Raw genomic sequence first — 20294 nt, forward strand, 5'->3', positions numbered from 1 at the left:
ATAAGTTTCTGCCTTATTTGTTGACACAAATGGTATATATATATACATACATACATACATAGGTATATATATAAACACATACAGGTGTGACTTCAAGGCAATGAATTTGAATCTATGAATCATGTATTCAAGTTATCCACATCATTGCATAGTTACTTCTTACTTTTTCTTGTCTCCCTAGTTTTGCTCAAATAGCATAATAACACTTATATTAATGAGATAATTTAAGAGAGTATCTCTGCGGGAGTTGAAGAAACAATCAGATCCTGAGTTAATGTTAAAAGTTGGATTATTTTGAACTATTCTAACAAAGTTGACCTCTGGTTTTACCAATTTGTTATGTTAAAAAAAATTTGATGACACCACATTTTACTTAAAACTAACTTGAGAAAAATAAGGAACTACTATATTAGAAAGACACAGAGAGCTCAGAGACAGGTTTTAGAAAGTTTTTCTAGGACCTAAACCATCACAAGTATATGGAGCACTGCTTGCAGATCAGTATATCTTTACCTCTCATCTATTTCCTCCTCATCGTTTTGCTTTTTTCACTCATCTCCCCATTTTTCTCAATTTTAGTAAAAGTTCATCCTGATTTAACCATTTCACATTGACAACCTCGATTATTTTATTTATTTATTTAAAGTTTTTATTTATTTATTTGACAGAGAGAGACACAGCGAGAGCAGGAACACAAGTAGGGGGAGTAGGAGAGGGAGAAGCAGGCTTCCCGCGGAGTAGAGAGCCCAACGCGGGACTCGATCCCAGGACCCTGGGACCATGACCTGAGCCGAAGGCAGACGCCCAACGACTGAGCCACCCAGGCGCCCAACCTCGATTATTTTAAATATGCTTTAGACTCTGGCATATTTTAATATAAGTAAATCATAGATTGTATGTATCTTGTTTTGTAAAACATTCCCTAAAACAATATACACATACAGTTTTTAGTATTTCCATTTTAATATATTAAAATATGATTTCAAGGGGTCCACCCTTGTTAGCTTTTGTGTTAGTAATTAAACAGACATACTGTTTAGGAAAACATTCCAAACAATATCCCTTTCATAGCTAAATGATTGCAGTCATAGCTTTACCTGAGTTATTCTAGCTTCTTTGGGTCCAAAGATAAAGAAAAAATACGTTGGCTTTTCAAAGCCTTAGGATATTTCTATAGTCAGGGTATCTGGGGAAACAAAGATGTATTTTACTTTGAGCTAACTCAGAAAGGGAAAGTTTTACAAATATTTATAATATTTTTTAATCTCCTGTCTGATACACTTTCTCTGTTTTGCTTTCTAATTCTCTTCAACTGTAACTCCCATCACAATTCCATAAAAATGGATTTAGAGGTTTCTAAGATTTTTTTAGAGATTTTATTTATTTTTTGACAGAGAGAGAGAAAGCGAGAGAGGGAACACAAGCAGGGGGAGTGGGAGAGGGAGAAGCAGACTCCCTGCTGAGCAGGGCCCCTGATGTGGGGCTCGATCCCAGGACCCTGGGATCATGTGACCTGAGCCGAAGGCAGATGCTTAATGACTGAGCCACCCAGGCGCCCCGGTTCCTAATTTTTCATTTCTGCATTCCAGTGTGTCCAAGGGTCAGTAGAAGCTAGATCATGAAAGGCCTGGAATTTAGAGTATTATATTAAAATAATGAAAAGATAAAGATAACAAGAAATTTTAAGCAGGAAAGTACTATGATCAGATTTCTGTTTCAAAATGGTTTTTATCGGGAGCCTCTGGGGCTCAGTTGGTTAAGCAGCTGCCTTCAGCTCAGGTCATGATCCTGGAGTCCTGGGATCGAGCCCCACATCCGGCTCCCTGCTCAGTGGGGAGCCTGCTTCTCCCTCTCCATCTGCCTGCCACTCTGCCTACTTGTGTTCTTTCTCTCTCTGTCAAATAAATAAATAAAATATTAAAAAAAATGGTTTTTATTTTTGCTTTATCACTGACGACATTAACGATAATAGATGATTATATAATAGTTTTTTTTTTAAGATTTTATTTATTTCACAGGAAGAGACACAGTGAGAGAGGGAACACAAGTAGGGGGAGTGGGAGAGGGAGAAGCAGGCTTTCCGCTGAGCAGGGAGCCCGATGCGGAGCTGGATCCCAGGACCCTGGGATCATGACCTGAGTCGAAGGCAGACGCTTAACAACTGAGCCACCCAGGTGCCCCTATATAATAGTTTTTAAAGAATAAATTTAGTGTACTCTTAACAGTAACTGAGGCAGAAATCAATAGCATGGAAAAGTCCCATAACATTCTCAATGAAATTCCATGCATATTATATTCTTAAATAGTAAGTGAGGCAACAGTTAAAGCTCTCAAGGAAATAAGTATTTCAGAGGTAAAAATAAATATTAGGTGGAGAGTGAACTGTCCTAAAACTTTTCATATTTTTCATCATTTCTTATACATTGCATAAAAATATTCCACAATCATGTATTCATATAAACATAGATATGACACATATAAAAAATTCTTATGTGTATCATTTCTAAAGATATTGATGCAGTAAAATAACAGATTCAAAAAATTTCTGCATATTGGACTGACTCATGCTGTAACAATGCCTAACCCTTTAAAATGGCAAGTGTGGAGAGAGAAGATGCATGTATAACAAGGAAGTAGTCACTGTCCATATCATACCTCTAAAATAAGTATAAAACATTTTGTGTTCCATTAAATGAATTAGAGATTATAAATGGAAATGTTCCAAATATTCAATTTTATGCGAGAATCCATTAAAGAGTATTATCCAAGTCAAAGTTTAGAAGGATTTCTTTTCTCCTGGGAGAACTTCAAAATACCTTTCTTCTGAAATTCATTTCACTTGCTATATACCATTTTAATTCTAATAAATAGTGGCTATTGTAAGATTTCCATTTGATTTTCATACCAAGACAAAAAACAAAAACAAAAAATATAGAATTCTAATGAACATTGCCAACAAAAGACAATTTCTCAAAGTTATTATTTTTTCAAAGTTATTATTACCATGTAAAGTACTACATAAAATTGCAAGCATGTTTTCAATATACAGTTGATCTTTGAACAACACAGCTTTGAACTGTGCAGGTCCACTTATACGTGGATTTTTCACATACTGTAAAAGTACTCTGAAAACTATAAAACACTGATAAAAGACATTGAAGATGACACAAACAAATGAAAGATACCCATGCTCATGGATTGGAAGAATTAATAGTGTTAAAATGTCCATACTACCCAAAGCAATCTACAGGTTCAATGCAATCCCTATCAAAATACCAACAGCATTTTTCACAAAACTAGAACAAATAATCCTAAAATTTGTATGGAACCACAAAAGACCTTGCATAGCCAAAGCAATCTTGTGAAAAAAGATCAAAACTGGAGGTATCACAATTCCAGATTTCAAGATATACCACAAACCTGTAATAATCAAAAAGGTATGGTACTGGCACCAAAGGAGACATAATCATCAATGGATCAGAATAGAGAGCCCAGAAATAAACCCAATTAATTTATTACAAAGAAGGCAATAATATGCAATGGGGAAAAAAGTATCTTCAATAAATGGGGCTGGGAAAACTGGACAACTACATGCAGAAGAATGAAACTGGATCACTTTCTAACATGATCCACAAATATAAGCTCAAAATGGGTTAAAGACCTAAATTTAAGAGAAAAATGAAAATATTAATTTGAAAAAAATACTTGTACTCCAACTTTATTGCATTACTTATATTAGCCAAGATACAGAAGCTACCTAAAGTAAAGAAGATGTCACACACACACACACATGAATATTATGCAGCCATAAAGAAGTGTGAGATCTTGCCATTTGTGACAACATGGATAGGCATAGAGGGTATTATGCTAAGTGAAATAAATCAGAGAAAGACAAATACCATATGATTTCACTTATATATGCTTCTAAAAAACAAATGAATAAACAAACAAAAAGCAGAATCAGACCTATAAATACAGAGAACAAACTGATGGTTGCTAGAGGGGAGGGGGTTGGGGGATGAGAAAAATGGGTGAAGGGGAGTGGGAGATACAGGCCTCCAAGTTATAGAATGAATAAGTCATGGGAATAAAAGGTACAGCATAGGAAATATAGTCAATGGTATTGAAATAGTATTGTATAGGACATACAGATGGTAGCTATATACTTGTGGTGAGCTTAGTATAATGTATGGAGGTGTTCAATCACTATGTTGTACGCCTGAAGTTAATATAACATTATGTGTCAACTATAGTCAATTTTAAGAAAGAAATGGATATTGGTTTAATGTGTGTGTCTATATAGATTTCTACATGAATTTATCTCATGTGTAGCTTTTGTAATCCCTACCACAATTGAGATAATGAACTCTTCCATTCCAACAAAGATCTCCCTCATTCTACATGTCTTTAGTCACATCCATCCCTTGACTCACCCCATTACAACTGCTGCAACCACTAATGTATTCCCAATCTCTGTAATTTTGTCATCTCAAGAATGTTCTATAAACAGACACATTAGGTACGTGAATTCCTGAGATTGTCATTTTCATTCAGCATAATGCTTTGAGACTCATCCAAGTTGTAATTCTTTTTGTTTTTGCTTTTGCTTTTTTGCTGAAAATAGTGCATATTGAATGGTGTGTATATACCAATGTGTATTAAACTATTTACACATTATGGTACATTTTGATTATTTCCAGTTTGGGCTATTACAAATAAAATTAAGAACAATTATGTAAAAGTTTTTGTATGGACATGTTTTCATTTCTCTTAGATAAAAGCCTAGAAATGTCATAGCTAGGTCATATGGTATTTATTCACTTTTTTTTTCTTTAAAGAAACTGCCAAACTATTTTCCAGAGTGACTATACCATTTTACATTGCTACCAGCAGCCTTCCAAAGATCCAATTTGGCTGCATTTTTGTTAGCATTTGGTAATATGATTTTTTACTTCAGCATTCTGATAGATTTATAGTGATATCTCATGGTGATATAAGTGTATATATTTCCCTGATGGGTACTGATTGCTTATCATCTTTTCATGTGTTTATTTGCTATCTGTATATGCCCTTCATGTCTTTTTGCCCTTTTAAACTCCATTTTATTATTAAATTTTATAGTTCTTTATACAGTGAGGATAGGATATAAGTTGTTTCTCAGATATGTGGCTTTCAAATATTTTCTCCCAGTCTATATCTTGCCTTTTCATCTTAACAGGGTCTTTTGCAGAGCAACATTTATAATTTTGATGAAATCCAGTTTATCAATGTATTCTTCACTTTTATGGACTGTGGTTTGAGTGTCAAGTCACTGATTTCCTATGTTTTTTTCCTAAAATTTTGTACTTCTCCATCTTGAATTGAAATCTATGATACATTTTGAGTTAATTTTTGCATACAATGTGAGGTACAGGTTGAGGTTACTTATTTATTTCTGTTAGAGATTACCTAATGGGCACAGCACCATTTGTTAAAAAGGCACTCCCATTCCTCCAGTGAATTGCCTTTTCACCTCTGTCAAAAATCAGTTGATCACACTTGTGTGGTATTATTTCTGAGTTATTTTATTTCACTGATTTCTATGTCTTATAATTTTGCCAATACCACATAGTCTTAATTATTATAGCTACACAATAGTTCTTGAAATCATTATTTTTCTTTTTTATAATTGCTTTGCTTATCTACTTCTTCATCTTTTAAATACAATTTTAAACAATGTTTTCTATACCTACAAAATCCTCCTTAGGATTTTGATAGGCATTGGGTTAAAGTTACATATCAATTTCAGTAGAGTTGGTAATGTATTAGTTAGCTCAGTCTCCCATAACCCTATTGACTGAGTAGCTTAAACAAAAGAAATGTATTTTATCACAGTTCTGGATATTGGAAATCCCAGAGTTCAAGGTGTCACCATGGTCAGGTTCTTATGAAGACTCTCTTCCTGGCTTGCAGTTGGTCACTTTATTGCTGTGTCCTCACATGAAAAGTTAAGAGGGAGGCAGCCCTCTGCTGTCTCTTCTCATAAGGGCAATAATTCCATCATGAGCGCCCCAACTTAATGACTTCATCTAAATCTAATTACTTCCCAAAGACCCTACTTCCAAATACCATCTCGTTAGGTGTTAGGCTTCAATATATGAATTTTGAGTGAGACAAACTTTCAGTCAATAATAACATGAAACCCACCCCCTTGTCATATTTCAAACTCCACAATACCTAGCTTGTGTGTCCTCTTCTTCCCACCTTACATAGTCTTATTACATTTGTTTCATATATAATGCCCAAGGTTTTTAGTTGTACTTGGTGGAAGGAATAGGGAAAATACATTTATACATTTACTCCATCATTTCAGAAGCAGAAGTGCTTTTGTACTTTTGATGTTTATTGTATCACTGTAAAAATTTTATTATTTTATAATACAGAACAAATTAAATCATTTAAAGCAAACTATATGAACTAAAATGTCCTTTTTTTTCTGTATTCCTATCCCAATAAATGCACTAATAACACAAAAACTTTTCTACAATATGGATAATTTTTGATTACTACGTGTTTTAATTTTATAACATTTTTTCCCTCTGGCTATTTTCCTTGAGGAATGTAATAATATTCTGAAGTATGAAACAAAGAATTATGAACCAAGAAGGTATTATATTTATCAAGTGTATCTAGCACATCACACATTATTCTGTGATTGAAGACCATTTCAAAAGAAATAAGCAAGATTTCATCCCTTGCAGAGCTTAAAATAAATAATATATACACACACACTGAAGAAACAAAAGTCTCAATAAGCTAAACACACCCATCCATCCATCCACACATACATGTTTACATATATCTAAGATATATTTATTTTCTATCTACTACCGTGTGGCAGATATTTAAGTAGTGTCTGGCTATAAAGTCATGAAGAAGAGTGGCATATGCTTTTCTATCAAAAAATTATAAATTTTGATACAATTTGATACATGTACAATTTAATATGATATAATATGGTACATAATCATAATAGGGCAAGTATACAAACTTTTGAATGGTATCTTATTGGGATTTGAGAGTCAGGAAATATTTTTTACAGCTAACATTTATTTAGTACTCATTTTTCAAAATATTTTGCCTACATTAAATAATTTGATACAATAACCCTATGATATAGGAGTTTATCATCTCCATTTTTAGAGGGAAAATTAAGACTCAGAAATACTTTTTAAATAGTAACTATACCCAGTCAAGAGACTGGACAATGAACTCTATGCTGTTTCTTCTAGAAGTTGAAACTTGAAGCATGCATAAGAAAAAGGGTAAGGGACATTTTTCAGATGGAGAAATAGAAATCTAAAGGGCAGAGGCAAGATGTAGTAGTTTTTCCATGAACTTTCAGTATGATGCCTCCTTACGGACAAATGAATGAAGGGTGATGTAAACTATAACAAGGACTTTGAAATCTATCCTAAGAACAATGGAAAATCATTGAAAGGTTTTCATCATGAGAGAAATACAGTAAAACTTAAAAATGTTTGCATGAACTTGGAAAATCGTAGTTAAGATGGGTAAAGAAAGCAGATTGAACAAATATTTATGTCTGCTTATTTAACAGTGATTGATTAGAAGTTATGATTGATGAAGGGAGAATAAGAAGTTAAAGAATTTGCCCAGAATTTGAGGCGACTGGGTGGCTCAGTTGTTAAGCATCTGCCTTAGGCTTAGGTCATGATCCCAGCGTCCTGGGATCGAGCCCTACATCGGGCTCCCTGCTCTGCGGGAAGCCTGCTTCTCCCTCTCCCACTTCCCTTGTGTTCCCTTTCTCGCTGTGTCTCTCTCTGTCAAATAACTAAATAAAATCTTTTTTAAAAAAATGCCCAGAATCCTAGCTTGCAAAATTGTCTGACTTCATTCACTCCAATATAATAAATGGCAAGTATTAGGTGGGGAGGGTCATAGATGTGTGGAGAGAAATAATTCAAAGTTGTATGTTTGGACTTTTAATTGCAGAGAAGTTAAGGTGGATAGTTAAGTAAATTGTTAGAAATGAGTCATCAGAATTGCATTCCTAGAAAATTTAGAGATTTAAACCAGGTTTTTGGGTGCCTGGGTGGCTCAGTTGGTTAAGCGACTGCTTTCGGCTCAGGTCATGATCCTGGGGTCCCGGGATCGAGTCCCGCATCGGGCTCCCTGCTCAGCAGGGAGTCTGCTTCTCCCTCTGACCTTCCTCCATCTCATGCTCTCTCTCTACCATTCTCTCTCTCAATAAATAAATAAAAATCTTTAAAAAAAATAAATAAACCAGGTTTTTTTTTTTCAATTTTCCAAATTCTTTTATTTAAAAAAAAATTAATCTCTGCACCCAACGTGGGGCTCAAACACATGACCCTGAGATCATGAGTCGCGTGCTCTTCCAACTAAGCCAGCCCAGCACCCCACTTCTCCAATTTTCTTAAAAGCAAACAAAAAACAAAAACCTCTGCCCCTTCAAATTGATCTATAGGAGCAAATACTTAGTTTCTCAGAGGTTTCCTCTATAGATGCATTATCTCAGAACATAGCAGGCAACACCTTATTAGCTATTGCACTAGTGATTATCATAGCATTCTACTTTCTTTTCCTGAATATTAATAGAAAACTCACTGCCTTCTATCTCAGCCCAATAAGCAATTCTTTCTTTCCTAAGGAATTTTTCACAATCAACACTTTAGTATCAATTTCCACATTATAATTATGTGAGAACAGATATTTACACTTTCTAACCTGAACCAGAAAATTGTGCTAGCAGCCTCCTCAGTAGTTCACAGAAGAGAAATGGTGAATGGCCCATGCCTCATGAAGGTTGGGATTAGAGTAATTCAGGGATCTCAGCACAAGAATTTGAGGGCCGTATCTCTAGAATGCAGCTTCATTCTTTACTTTTGCTCACATGGTTTTCACTACCAGGAGAGCGCTGGCTCCTTTATTTACCAATCTACATTTGTCTTTAAGCCATAGTTCGTGTGCTTCCTACTTTAGAAAATCATCCCTGAACCCTTACATATTTTGAGCTAAATTTCATTGTTTGTCTTAGTTCCCTATTTATATGTGTTTTGCACTAAACTTATGTTCATCTCCTCACTACAAACCATATCTACACCTATTTTTGTATAGATGCTTGAAATCACTTACAATTATTAATTTAATCATGTTTGTTTTATGAGTAATCCAAACTCTTCCATGAAATGAAAATAACAGAGCAATGGCAATTAAAAATAAACTGTAAAAACCTTCATGTGGTTTTCCATTCAATTTATATTTCTATGATATGTTTATTCATGTGTCATGTATCACCAGCTTTTCATTCAGAAGTATAGGTTTCCTTTTGTTTCCTGAGTTGGAAAAACACCCTGCTATGATTGCTTCTCTTTGCCTCTTGTTTTGGTTCTGTAATCCAAATTCATAATAATCTCCCATTGTTGTTCTATCGGTTTTATATTTTTACCTTTCTAATTTGAGCAGTTAAACCATTTAGAGTTTGTTTTTGTTGTAGAGGTCAAAATTGATTTTTTTTTTTTTTATTCATGAGAGACAGAGAGACAAGCAGAGGCAGAGGGAGAAGCAGGCTCCCCACGGAGCAGGGAGCCCAATGCAGAGCTCGATCCCAGGACCCTGGGACCACGACCCAAGCTGAGGGCAGACGCTTAACCGACCGAGCCACCCAGGAGCCCCCAACTGAAATATTTTCAATGTAGTCTTTAATTTTAAGCTCTATCCACAAAATAATCCATGCTATTTACATTGATTTGTTATGTAATCTATGTCATATATCCAAAATTTCTTTTTTATTACTATGACACCTGTTATATATCTTACTAATTCAAGAAGCTTGTTCCATCTACATTCTTTAGTTTTTTTGAGGTCTCTTCACCTACCACTAGATTTTCCCTCAAATATATCTTCAAATTAGTTGTCTCGGTTTCCTTGAAAATTCTGGAGAAATCTCACAGGAAACTGCATAGCATTTTTTCAAATAATTTGAGTAAAACCATCATCCCATCATCCTTACAGTGTCCTGTTATCACACTCATGAAAATGGTATGTTTCACCATTTATTTATGTTTTAAGTCATTAAAAACATTTCCATAGATTTCTTGTACACTTTTAGTAGGTTACTCCTTTGATACATATTGTTTCTACTGTAATTGTGAATAGTCTAATCAATGCCAGGATTCTCCAAGTATGTTTCCCAGCAAAGAAGCTATTCACTTCTCCAATTGTTTAATGTCAGAGTAAATAATACAATCAATTTTTCTAAAATAATCTTATACCTGACATTTTTCTGAAGTCTGTTGTCAAGTCTAATGTCTGCTTGGTAATGGTGTTAGGTTTTCCGTTTAAGGGACTGTTTTATTTGCAAATACAACCATCTTATCTTTTAAATTCTTCAGTTGATATTTTATTTATTTATTTAACAGATATATTTATTTTAGACAGAGAGCAAGAGAGGGCAGGGGGAAGGGCAGAGGGTAAGGGATAGGGAGAGAATCACAAGCAGACTCCCCGCTGAGTGCAGAGCCTGACAGGGGCTCCATCTCACGACCCTGAGATCATGACCGGAGCTGAAATCAAGAATCGAACACTTAACCGACTATGCCACCCAGGTGCCTCTCATATATCACTTTTTAAAAACGTCTTTTTGTTATTGGCCAAGAAATACAGTGAGCATTCTATGAATTCATATTCTATAAATCTATATTTTCACATAAAATTAAAAATGTACCAAACTAATTCAGTAGATAATCCTTACCAATTTTTCATACTTCTAGCTTTGTCAGATTTTATTTCAGTGATAATGAACTATTATTGAACTTTACACAATGCTTTTTTTGTCTAGTGAGTTTAAAAGATGTTTCTCTTTAAGATTATTAATGTTGTGATTTACGTGTTCAGTTTGATATTAAGCCTTCTTGCATTGTTGAGATAAATTTGATCATTATGTATTATTATTTGGGGAGACACCACTGAAAGCAGTAAACCAATATTTTATATTAAATTTTCACATTTAAATTAATAACTGAATTAGGCTTATAATTTATTATTTTCATGCATTTTTAAATGTTTTTTGGATTGGTTTCATTAGCTTCAAATAATGAATTGGTCAATGTTCCGATCTTTCAATGTATTGTCTTCACACTATTGGGCTTGATGCAGCAGTAAAAAGTAATAAGTTACATGTGCACATGACATCCTGACTAGATGTTTAAAACAGAGGATTTAGGAAAAAAAAGTAAAGAATGATAAATTTTATATAGCTTAAACTTATATACACAAAATCACATGATTTAGGTTTTCAAGTATTCAGTGATACTTTATGTACTAAATACACTAGAAAGTACATTTTAGTTGTTTGAGTGTTCAGTGAGTAAATGGGTGTGGAGAAGGGACATGAAGGGGGAAAAATCTAAAATAAACATTAAATATTAAAAATCTCTGTTACACATAAACAGAGAATATTAGTGTGCCATGTACTGGACAGAATAATTTACTCCTACTCTATGCACCTGACATTAAAAGCAAAGCAACAATTGACAACAAACTAGAAAAGACACTTACAGAGAGGTTTTTTGATTTTTGTTTTCAGAAAACAAATTATTTGAAACTCATTTAATTGACAAAGGAAATCATCCTTTAAGATGTTTTCGCTTGTCAGGCAGTTAGTGCCTTCTGCTAATTGATCTAGGATTTTAATGTGGAGAAAAAGAACAATTTTCTATAGCCAAAGGTGCTGGATTCACCATAAAATGAAGTAACAAGTGGATTTCATCTAGTCAAAACAGCATGAAATGCAGAAGCTCATAAAAACATCTGACTAAATTGCCAAAATTTTATCTTAATTGCTGGTTTTCCCAAAACACTCAAAAAATTAGGTTAATATTTGAAATATTAATTAGGCATTACTCAGAAAACTGATAGTCTTGCCAGATGTTAATACCTACTTGTAAGACTTATTTCTTTTGGCAATGATATAACAAAAACAAAAACTTTGATTATTTTTATGTTTTGATTTTTTTATTTTTATAAAATTTTTTATAACTGTTTTATCTTCCTCTCTGGTATACCATCTCTAATATCATGCTCTACCCAAGGAAAATGATACCACAAATAGGACTTCAGTTAATTAATACCAATATAAAACTTTATTACTATTTTATAAAAGATACTACAGAGCGATTTTTTTCTAACAATTTTTCCTAACCTGTCTTCCTAGCGAAGGATGATTCGGATGATACTAGTGTAAAGTCCAACACCCCAGGGAATGATAATAAATATAAGCAACAATTATTCTATACTTCCATATAGTCAAAGTTCTGTCATTAGACATGAGAACCCGAAGTTAATGAATCCTTCACTCTCTTTGGTGTAGCCCCACTGAAGTGCCAATATAGTTTATCTAAATTATGAGATGCCCCTGTGAAGGATCCTACGCTCTGAGACTTCTTCAGAAATCCAAAGAGTAAGCCTTTGTAACCTTGTTTGTACTCTGACCTCACCTATCTCTGGCTATAAATAATTGTACTATGCATAAAGACTGTTAGTGTAAGTCAATCTATGGGCTCAACAAAAAAGTACGATCATTCCATCCAGAAATTTAAGGTTTGTATAAAATAGGTCAGTTATCGGAGAGAGGTGCATGTTCACTTGTACAGTCATATAAATGTGGCAGCCATAAATCAACATGTTCAGATGATAAGTCAGCCATGTTCAGATGAAACAAAGACAGTGAATCTGCTGAGAAGAGAGAAGTGAAAACAGAACAAACATAAGGGAGGAGTAATAGGTCCAGATAAAGAGACAGCTTAGATATGTATTTGATTCCTATAGTCTTTCCAGTTCCTAGGTCATGTCTTCAGCGAGTCTGAAGCTATACACTTAGCCAGGAATACCTGACTGTTGCACACACACACTTTGATATTAAAGCCACTGTGAGAGAATTTTGTTGTTAAAACTTTTTTATTTTGAAGTAATTTTAGATTTACAAAAGCATCACGAAGATAATACAGTAGGTTCATGTACACTTCACCCAACTTTTCCTAAAGTTATCATCTTACACAGTCATGATACATTTGATATATTTTCCAAAAAAAGAAACATCAATTCAATTTTGCAGACTTTATTCTTATTTCAATTTTAAATTACTAGGATATTAAAAACAATAAAATAGAAAATTTTATTTGGGCAGCAGTGTATTTTGAGAGTTTAGTAACATAATGAATATTTAATGAGTGTTATTCAAGGCTTGGAGTTTCGTTTTATTTTCAGAGTTCTCTGAGGAACGACCATCATCTTCATCCTCTCAAAAATAAAGCCTCTAGAACAGCTTAAAGAGAATCTAATTTAGCATTAGATATACTACCTGGACTACAGTAAGTGATCATTAAATATTTCTTGAATTAATTTTTCTTATTCTCCACTTCTGTTAGAAATGGATGATGATGTCTTATAATGTAGACACAGAAAACACTTTCAAAATTGTGTTCCATTTCCTTGACCAAGGAAGTATATGGCTTGAATCCACTCTGCAATGCACCAGTCCCTCCCCACAATAAAGCAGTCATGACATACTGAGGAAAAGGCAGAAAGCTGTTTTATCTCACTCTCTACCACAGTCATCTTAAGCTACAGTGATATACGTTCTTTTTAGACCAAACTACAGGTTTGTTTATCTGTACTCAAAGATGCCAATCTACATTACGGATTAACATCCAAAACCTTCAATTCTTCACAACAGATTTGACAAAATATGTCTTAAAGCATGATTTTCTATTTCATTTCTGCTTCCTTAGCTGGAAAATCATAAAGTACTGTGTTTTTTTGTTACACATAGTGAAAATAGATTATTATGTTACCTTTCAAACAGGACACACTGTTAAAGATAAGTGAGAAGTTACTAGGGAGAAAAAATGGAGAGAGAGAGAGAGAGAGAGAGAATGCTTGACTCTCAGAGGCAAAGTACTAAAAGCATTTTCCTGAGACAGACTGAATTTAAAGACAGACTGTTCTCAAGCTTCTAGCTTGTATTTCCCTCTTTTAAATAAGTAATAAGTTTAGAAAATCGAGCAATCTCAATGCTGTTATTTAATATTTCTACTATTGTTTTATTTTACATCTAAAAAAATCATAAAACTTTTCTGTAATTACTTTTTTGAAGTTATAAGAAGACCAAATAGAAGTAAAATCCATGGTTTCATTGGAAGAACATTTACTCTGAGAACTCCACCCCTCTTTTAACTGTTTCTAAGGATACACAGATATCAAGGAACTACACTTCTAGTCCAGGATTTGCCAGCACACAGTGAATAAATCAAATAAATCCCAAGCCTCTGCTTTCTTTACAAAATGGTGATGATGATAATAATGATGATAATGTGTGTGATAACTCCAATTTATAGGTATACAGGTCTCCTGAAATCAGATGAAAATCTGGCAAAGCCATAAACTGAAAGTTATAAAGTATTATCAAGAGAAATTAAAGAACAATTATTTAAAGATAGATTATATCAAGGCCAGGATTTGAAAAATCAAAAATTAACATTAAAAATGTCGAATTATATTTGCTAACCATATAGAAAGGAATTAAACAGACATTCTACTGATCACTAAAAAGTATACCATTATGAAAACAGTTTGAAGTTTCCTCAAAAAATTACAAAGAGAACTTCCATATTTCCAGCAATCCAAATTCCACTTCTGGTTATATGTACAAAAGTAGTTAAATTAAGATTATGAAGAGATACCTGCACATCCATGTTCATTGCCATTTTCTCCTCTGTTTGTGTCCTAATCTCGTCTTCTTAGAAGGACATCAGTCATACTGGGTTAGAGCCCATCTTAATGACCTCATCCCACCTCTTTGATGATCGATCCTATCTCCAAATATAGTCACCGTCTGAGATACTGTAGGCTGGGACTTCAACATATGAATTAGTGAGGGGCATAATTCGGCCCATAACACATATGAACATCAGATCTCAGGAAAATGCCAGTTAATACCACACAGCAGTTTATTTCACGGCTACCTGAAGGGATATGCATAAAGGGAGTTATAATACTGTGTTTTGGCTGGGGTATGGAGCAATGGATCTACCAGTTTCACTCCTAGGTATGTATCCTACAAAATAAACAAGTATTTTCACAGTAGCACTACCAATTTAAACCCCAGACTGAAAAGCCCAAATGCTTACCATAGAATTAACCTCCTCCTCCAAAAACAAAACAATATCATGTATTAATACAGTACTATATGTAATGAGAATAAACACAGTGTAAAACTCTAGGCAGTAATATAAATGGGTCCCTTAAAAATAATGGTCAGAAAAAAGCCAGACACCAAATGAGTACATCTATATGACTCAATCTACAAAAAGCTCAAACTTTAATCTATGCTATTAAAGACAAGTGAGTTGTCACTCTTTAGGAGGTGCACGGTGACTGGAAGGGGATACAGCTGTTGCTGGTGAAGTTTCTTGATCCAAAAGCTGGAAAAATGGGTGTGATCATTATGTAAGAGTACACTGAGACATATACTTAAGACCCATGTAGTTTTCTGGATTCAATTATGCTTGAATAAAAATTTTACATGAAATATTTTAAAATTTTCTACTGCTATCTTTAGTTTTTAAACCAAGATTTGGTTTTATTTTTATCAAATATTGATATTTTTAAGATTCCTAAAAACTTGTTATGATCCATTAATAATTACCTTTAAGATTAACAATTCAGATCTCATTAATATAAATTCAATTTTAAACCATTTATATTAATTTAGAATTTAGAATTCTATTTATATTAATGATGCCTGGATTGTTAATCTTAAATTTGTTTGATATTGCTTGATTTTGTATTTGTGTAACTGTATTAATCTTTTCACATTACTATACATATTTAATATACAGTTTCTTCTTTGTAATGTTTTTAACACATTTAAGATCAAGAAATATATATACCATGATATATTAAACTTAGTGGCAGAAGATAAAAGCTGGTAGTTATTAATGTGGAGAAATAAATTAATAAACTACTAATTTGGATGCAAAGAAAAAGGAATCTCTTGCTTTCTTGCTTATGGAGCCTGAACAACCCCGGCTACGTTCAGTAGTCAAGGAGAAAAATACAATGTGTGCTCCTGCTATTAGGGCTTTAGACTCCAATATTATTATTCTCCCATAAAAGGAACAAATTTCTTTTGAGAATAGGTGATTTCATGGCTTGGGGCAAAACAAAACAAAACAAAACATTAATGACTCCGAAATGGTTTAATGTTATAAGAATCTAAGGATGCTTTCTATTAATCATCATATTTCTGTCTCTGAGTCTTACCATCCCTGGATCACACAAATGTGTTCTAACAATTCAGAATCTCTTCTTCTTTAGCATGGCACTGAAATATGAAATGTCTCTAGTTTATTGTGGCATATGGCCTCAAACACAGGTACTACTATAGTGAGTATTACTGACCAATATTCACACTCAAATACTGGCTGTGTACTCAGAAAATCTGTTGGAAAATTTAACATGATGAAAGCTTTATTTAGTTCATCTAGGTCCACACTAATTCTAGGAACTCCCCTATTTTGCTTTCTCAGGAAGTGAATTAATGTTAACCATGCCTAACTTCCATTCTAAAACAGCATCGTATAAGAAATTTTTCTTCTAAAATTATACTATTTTAGCATAATTTGTCTTGTTTTGAAGGAGAATTCTAAGGACCAAAGACAAATATTGCCTTCAAAGTGTTGTCTCTATTCTCTTGTGCCAGGCCTTGCTGATAATCATGTAAATGTTGTTTTTTGGCAAGTTAGTTTATAATAAAATGATTTAATATCAGTTGCAATTTTTTTGTTTATAAATTCAAAATCTTGGAAGATGACCCCAGTAAATATATGTTAGTTCTCCTCTTGGGCAGCCACTAATTTTATCTGATATCAGCCTTGAAAGAGAAATTATCATTTCTTCCTATTTACCTTAAAAGAATCAACTCAGTCAAAGCTCTCTCTCTCCCTGACTCTTCCCTTTTCAACCCTTTTCATTTGCTTAGCAAAGAAGATTCTCCAGGCACTTGTGCCAAATTTCTTGGAGGACAATGAGAAAATTATAAATGCAGTAGAAAGAAAAGAAAAAGCATTTCTAAAAAAGAATTCATATGAGAATTCTAAGTACTGATCAAGAGATAAATGACATACATATTTATTATTTCATAAGAAAATGATGAGCTATTCCCTTAAGGCATAAAAGGTAGTACTTACTTTTTATTCTTTTGGATATATCAAAATTACTTCAAATTTAATCACTTGCACATGGCCTTATAGGAGTCTCCTCTCTCTTTGTCTTTGAATCAAACTTAGTAGATTCTGAACATACATTTTCAAAATACCAGGTATTCGACCTAAAGTTCTAATGACAGATGTTCATAACTATCATCAGTATATCTTTTAGGAACTAATCAAACCTGAAGTAGAAATAATCATCTTGCTATTCCTTTTTTTTTTTTTTTTAGATTTTGCTTCTTTATTTTGGGGGAAGGAGGACACCCATGGGGGGAGGGGCAGAGGGAGAAGCAGACTCTGCTGAGCAGGGAGCCCCACACGGCCAGATCCCAGGACCCTGGAATCACGACCTGACCCAAAAGCAGATGCTTAACCAACTGAGCCACCCAGGCGCCCCTTCTTGTTATTTTTTAACTTTCAAATGGTTTAAGTTTTTCACATGCAATATCTGCTAATTTAGTAGTGAATATGTTCATGTTTAATAACATTGCTGGGCTGTGGGGCACCTGGGTGGCTCAGTCAGTTAAGCATCGGCCTTCAGCTCAGGTCATGATCCCGGAGTCCCAGAATCAAATCCTGCATCGGGCTCCCTGCTGAGCAGAGAATCTACTTCTCACTCTGATGCTCCCCTCTCTTGTGCTTTTTCTCTCTCTCAAATAAATAAATAAAATCTTTAAAAAAATTGCTGGGCTCTGTTGTGGTGGGAGACTATGAGAAGTCAGGGGTAGCGTGAACTTCAGGGAAAGGCTGAGGCTCAAAGATGCCTACTGCTTTCACCTCTTGGTGAGAAAAGACATAATATTTATTATATAGGAAAAGAAGGAGAAAAGAGTGAGATTTGAAATGTGGTGAGAAAGTATATTTGTGTTTATAACTCAGCAATTACAAACCAAAGAATTCAAAATCTTCTCAATATATCAAAATGTCCCATTTCAAGCTGGTCTTGTCAAGGTCATATGGCCACCAGAGATGGTACAGTGAAATTCTTCAGTGTAACACTCTGATACTATGAGTTGTAGAAAATAGTTCCTTGAAATGCTCCCTTTTTCTTTGTACCCTCCTGCTTCTTTCTCTATAGTATTTTGTGAGCAGCAATGTATCTATTTCTATTAGCTATATTTAATCATATGTCTATATCTGCCTATATAAATATACTAGTTGACCATATTGGCTATGTCTATCTTTAGCTGTATCTATACCCAAAGAAATAGTGTATTTGCATAAGATCATGTTCTCAGAATCTACCCTGTCCACTTCACTCACAACTCTCCATTGACAGCATTGTGATCTCGAGATATTTATATAAACTTTGTGTGTCTTGTTTTCTTTACCTGCAAATTGGGGAAAAAATTAGCAGCTACATTATAAATTTATTGTGAGATGTAAATGGGTTAGATCACCTAAAGAATCTAGAGTAATGGCTGACATATGAATGTTAAATATTGTTTTTTTTTGAAGTGAACATAACCTCATGATTTTATTGTCTTCGTAATATTAACAAAATATGAAGCTTAGAACTGGATCACTTGGCCCTCTCTCTTCTTATCTCCTCCCAGTTCAAAATGCTTGCATCTCTTAATAGCCAGCATTCTCTTAGATCTGCAACTGGGCTCAACACATTCAAGCCTCAGCACAATCTTCTTTGTAGTTTTAGCCTTTTTCCGGAAAATCGGCTTAGTCTGCCCACCATAGCCACTCTGCTTCCTGTCATAACGCCGCTTTCCCTGGGCATAAAGAGAATCTTTGCCCTTTTTGTACTGTGTCACTTTGTGGGGCTGGTGCTTGCCACACTTCTTGCAGAAAGTCCGGCGGGTTTTAGGAACGTTCACCATGTTTGCGAGAGCGCTATCGGCCTAAATATTGTTCTTAAACTGCAACTGTACATTTTACAAATGCAGGTTTCACCCTACAATGAAAGGAAACAGAGAAAAAGAGGACAGAGGGCAGAAATTTTAACAGTGATACTGTATGGAATTTGAGCTGAGCAGTATCCTGGTACTTAAATAAAATTTAAATCTTCCTATCCTTGAAGGCAGATGATCTGAAACATGGAGAGATTTGGGGACAGGAGAAATTTCTCTACATAAGCTTTAAAGTTTTTCCTCCAATACCTGTGTTGAAAAGTCAAAATTATTAACCTAAATTTAATAGTATGAATAACTAGTAGATGATTGGAAAGAGCATGAACTACCAGTAGGTGGATGATCCAAATGGGAAACAGAATTTTCACTTGCCACAGAACAGAAAGTCCCATTAAGTTTGGTTTCAATTTTAAATTATCACTTTCCAAACTTGAAAAACTATGGGTTCAAGCTATTTGATCAAAGTTCATCCAAGCATAGTCTGAATCATATACCTTAGCAAGAATCCTCTTCAAAGGAGATTAAATTTATCCATCTAAAATTCACCTAAATTTTTCACACTTCACATAAAGTTCATCTTCTGCCTTGAATTCTCTTCTGTTTTCTGCAGAAATTCCCTGAAGAAAAATATTTTACTTAATATTTTTATGCTGGGTTGGCTTTCAATCAGGTATAGCTTTATATCTCAGTTTCCAATCGATGAACAAACTCAGAAACATTCTACAAAGTAAAATGTTGTTGAGTTTTATTTTATTTTCAGAGGCACACAGGTTTAGGGAGCTTTGTACTGTGTTGTCATTTGGTTATAAGACCTTTAAAAATGTTCCATGCTTCCCAGTGACACTTCAGTTGAGTTTAAGTCTATGATATTTTTTATCATTTTTATTATGTTATGTTAATCACCATACATTACATCATTAGTTTTTGATGTAGTGTTCCATGATTCATTGTTTGCGTACAACACCCAGTGCTCCATTCCAATAAGTCTATGATATTGAAAATCATATGTCCTTTTAGTGCTCTGATGAGCATTTTAACTGACAGCTAGCTAAGAACTTTTTCAGGGAATCAAACAATATCCAGGAACTAAAGTTTAATAGCTATTCATAGTTAATACAGCAAATGTTTAATCAGATATTGA

General features: G+C 34.0%; 1 protein-coding gene across 1 annotated transcript; it reads right to left on the minus strand.

Annotated features, from left to right (window-relative positions):
- Positions 1-18769: 18769 nt before the first annotated feature.
- On the minus strand, positions 18770-19137 carry LOC114215723 (large ribosomal subunit protein eL42-like). Its single transcript, XM_028111917.2, has one exon. The coding sequence runs from the start codon at positions 19121-19123 to the stop codon at positions 18803-18805; it is 321 nt and encodes a 106-aa protein (XP_027967718.1). The 5' UTR covers positions 19124-19137; the 3' UTR covers positions 18770-18802.
- Positions 19138-20294: the final 1157 nt, after the last annotated feature.

The sequence above is a fragment of the Eumetopias jubatus genome, unplaced genomic scaffold, assembly GCF_037043125.1.
Source record: "Eumetopias jubatus isolate StellerSeaLion01/CBP00866 unplaced genomic scaffold, mEumJub1_p1.0 scaffold_4, whole genome shotgun sequence".
NCBI lineage: Eukaryota > Metazoa > Chordata > Mammalia > Carnivora > Otariidae > Eumetopias > Eumetopias jubatus.

Bases quoted from the DNA above. Each gene is read 5' to 3' on its own strand.
- LOC114215723 (XM_028111917.2), bottom strand. From the start codon at position 19,123: ATGGTGAACGTTCCTAAAACCCGCCGGACTTTCTGCAAGAAGTGTGGC.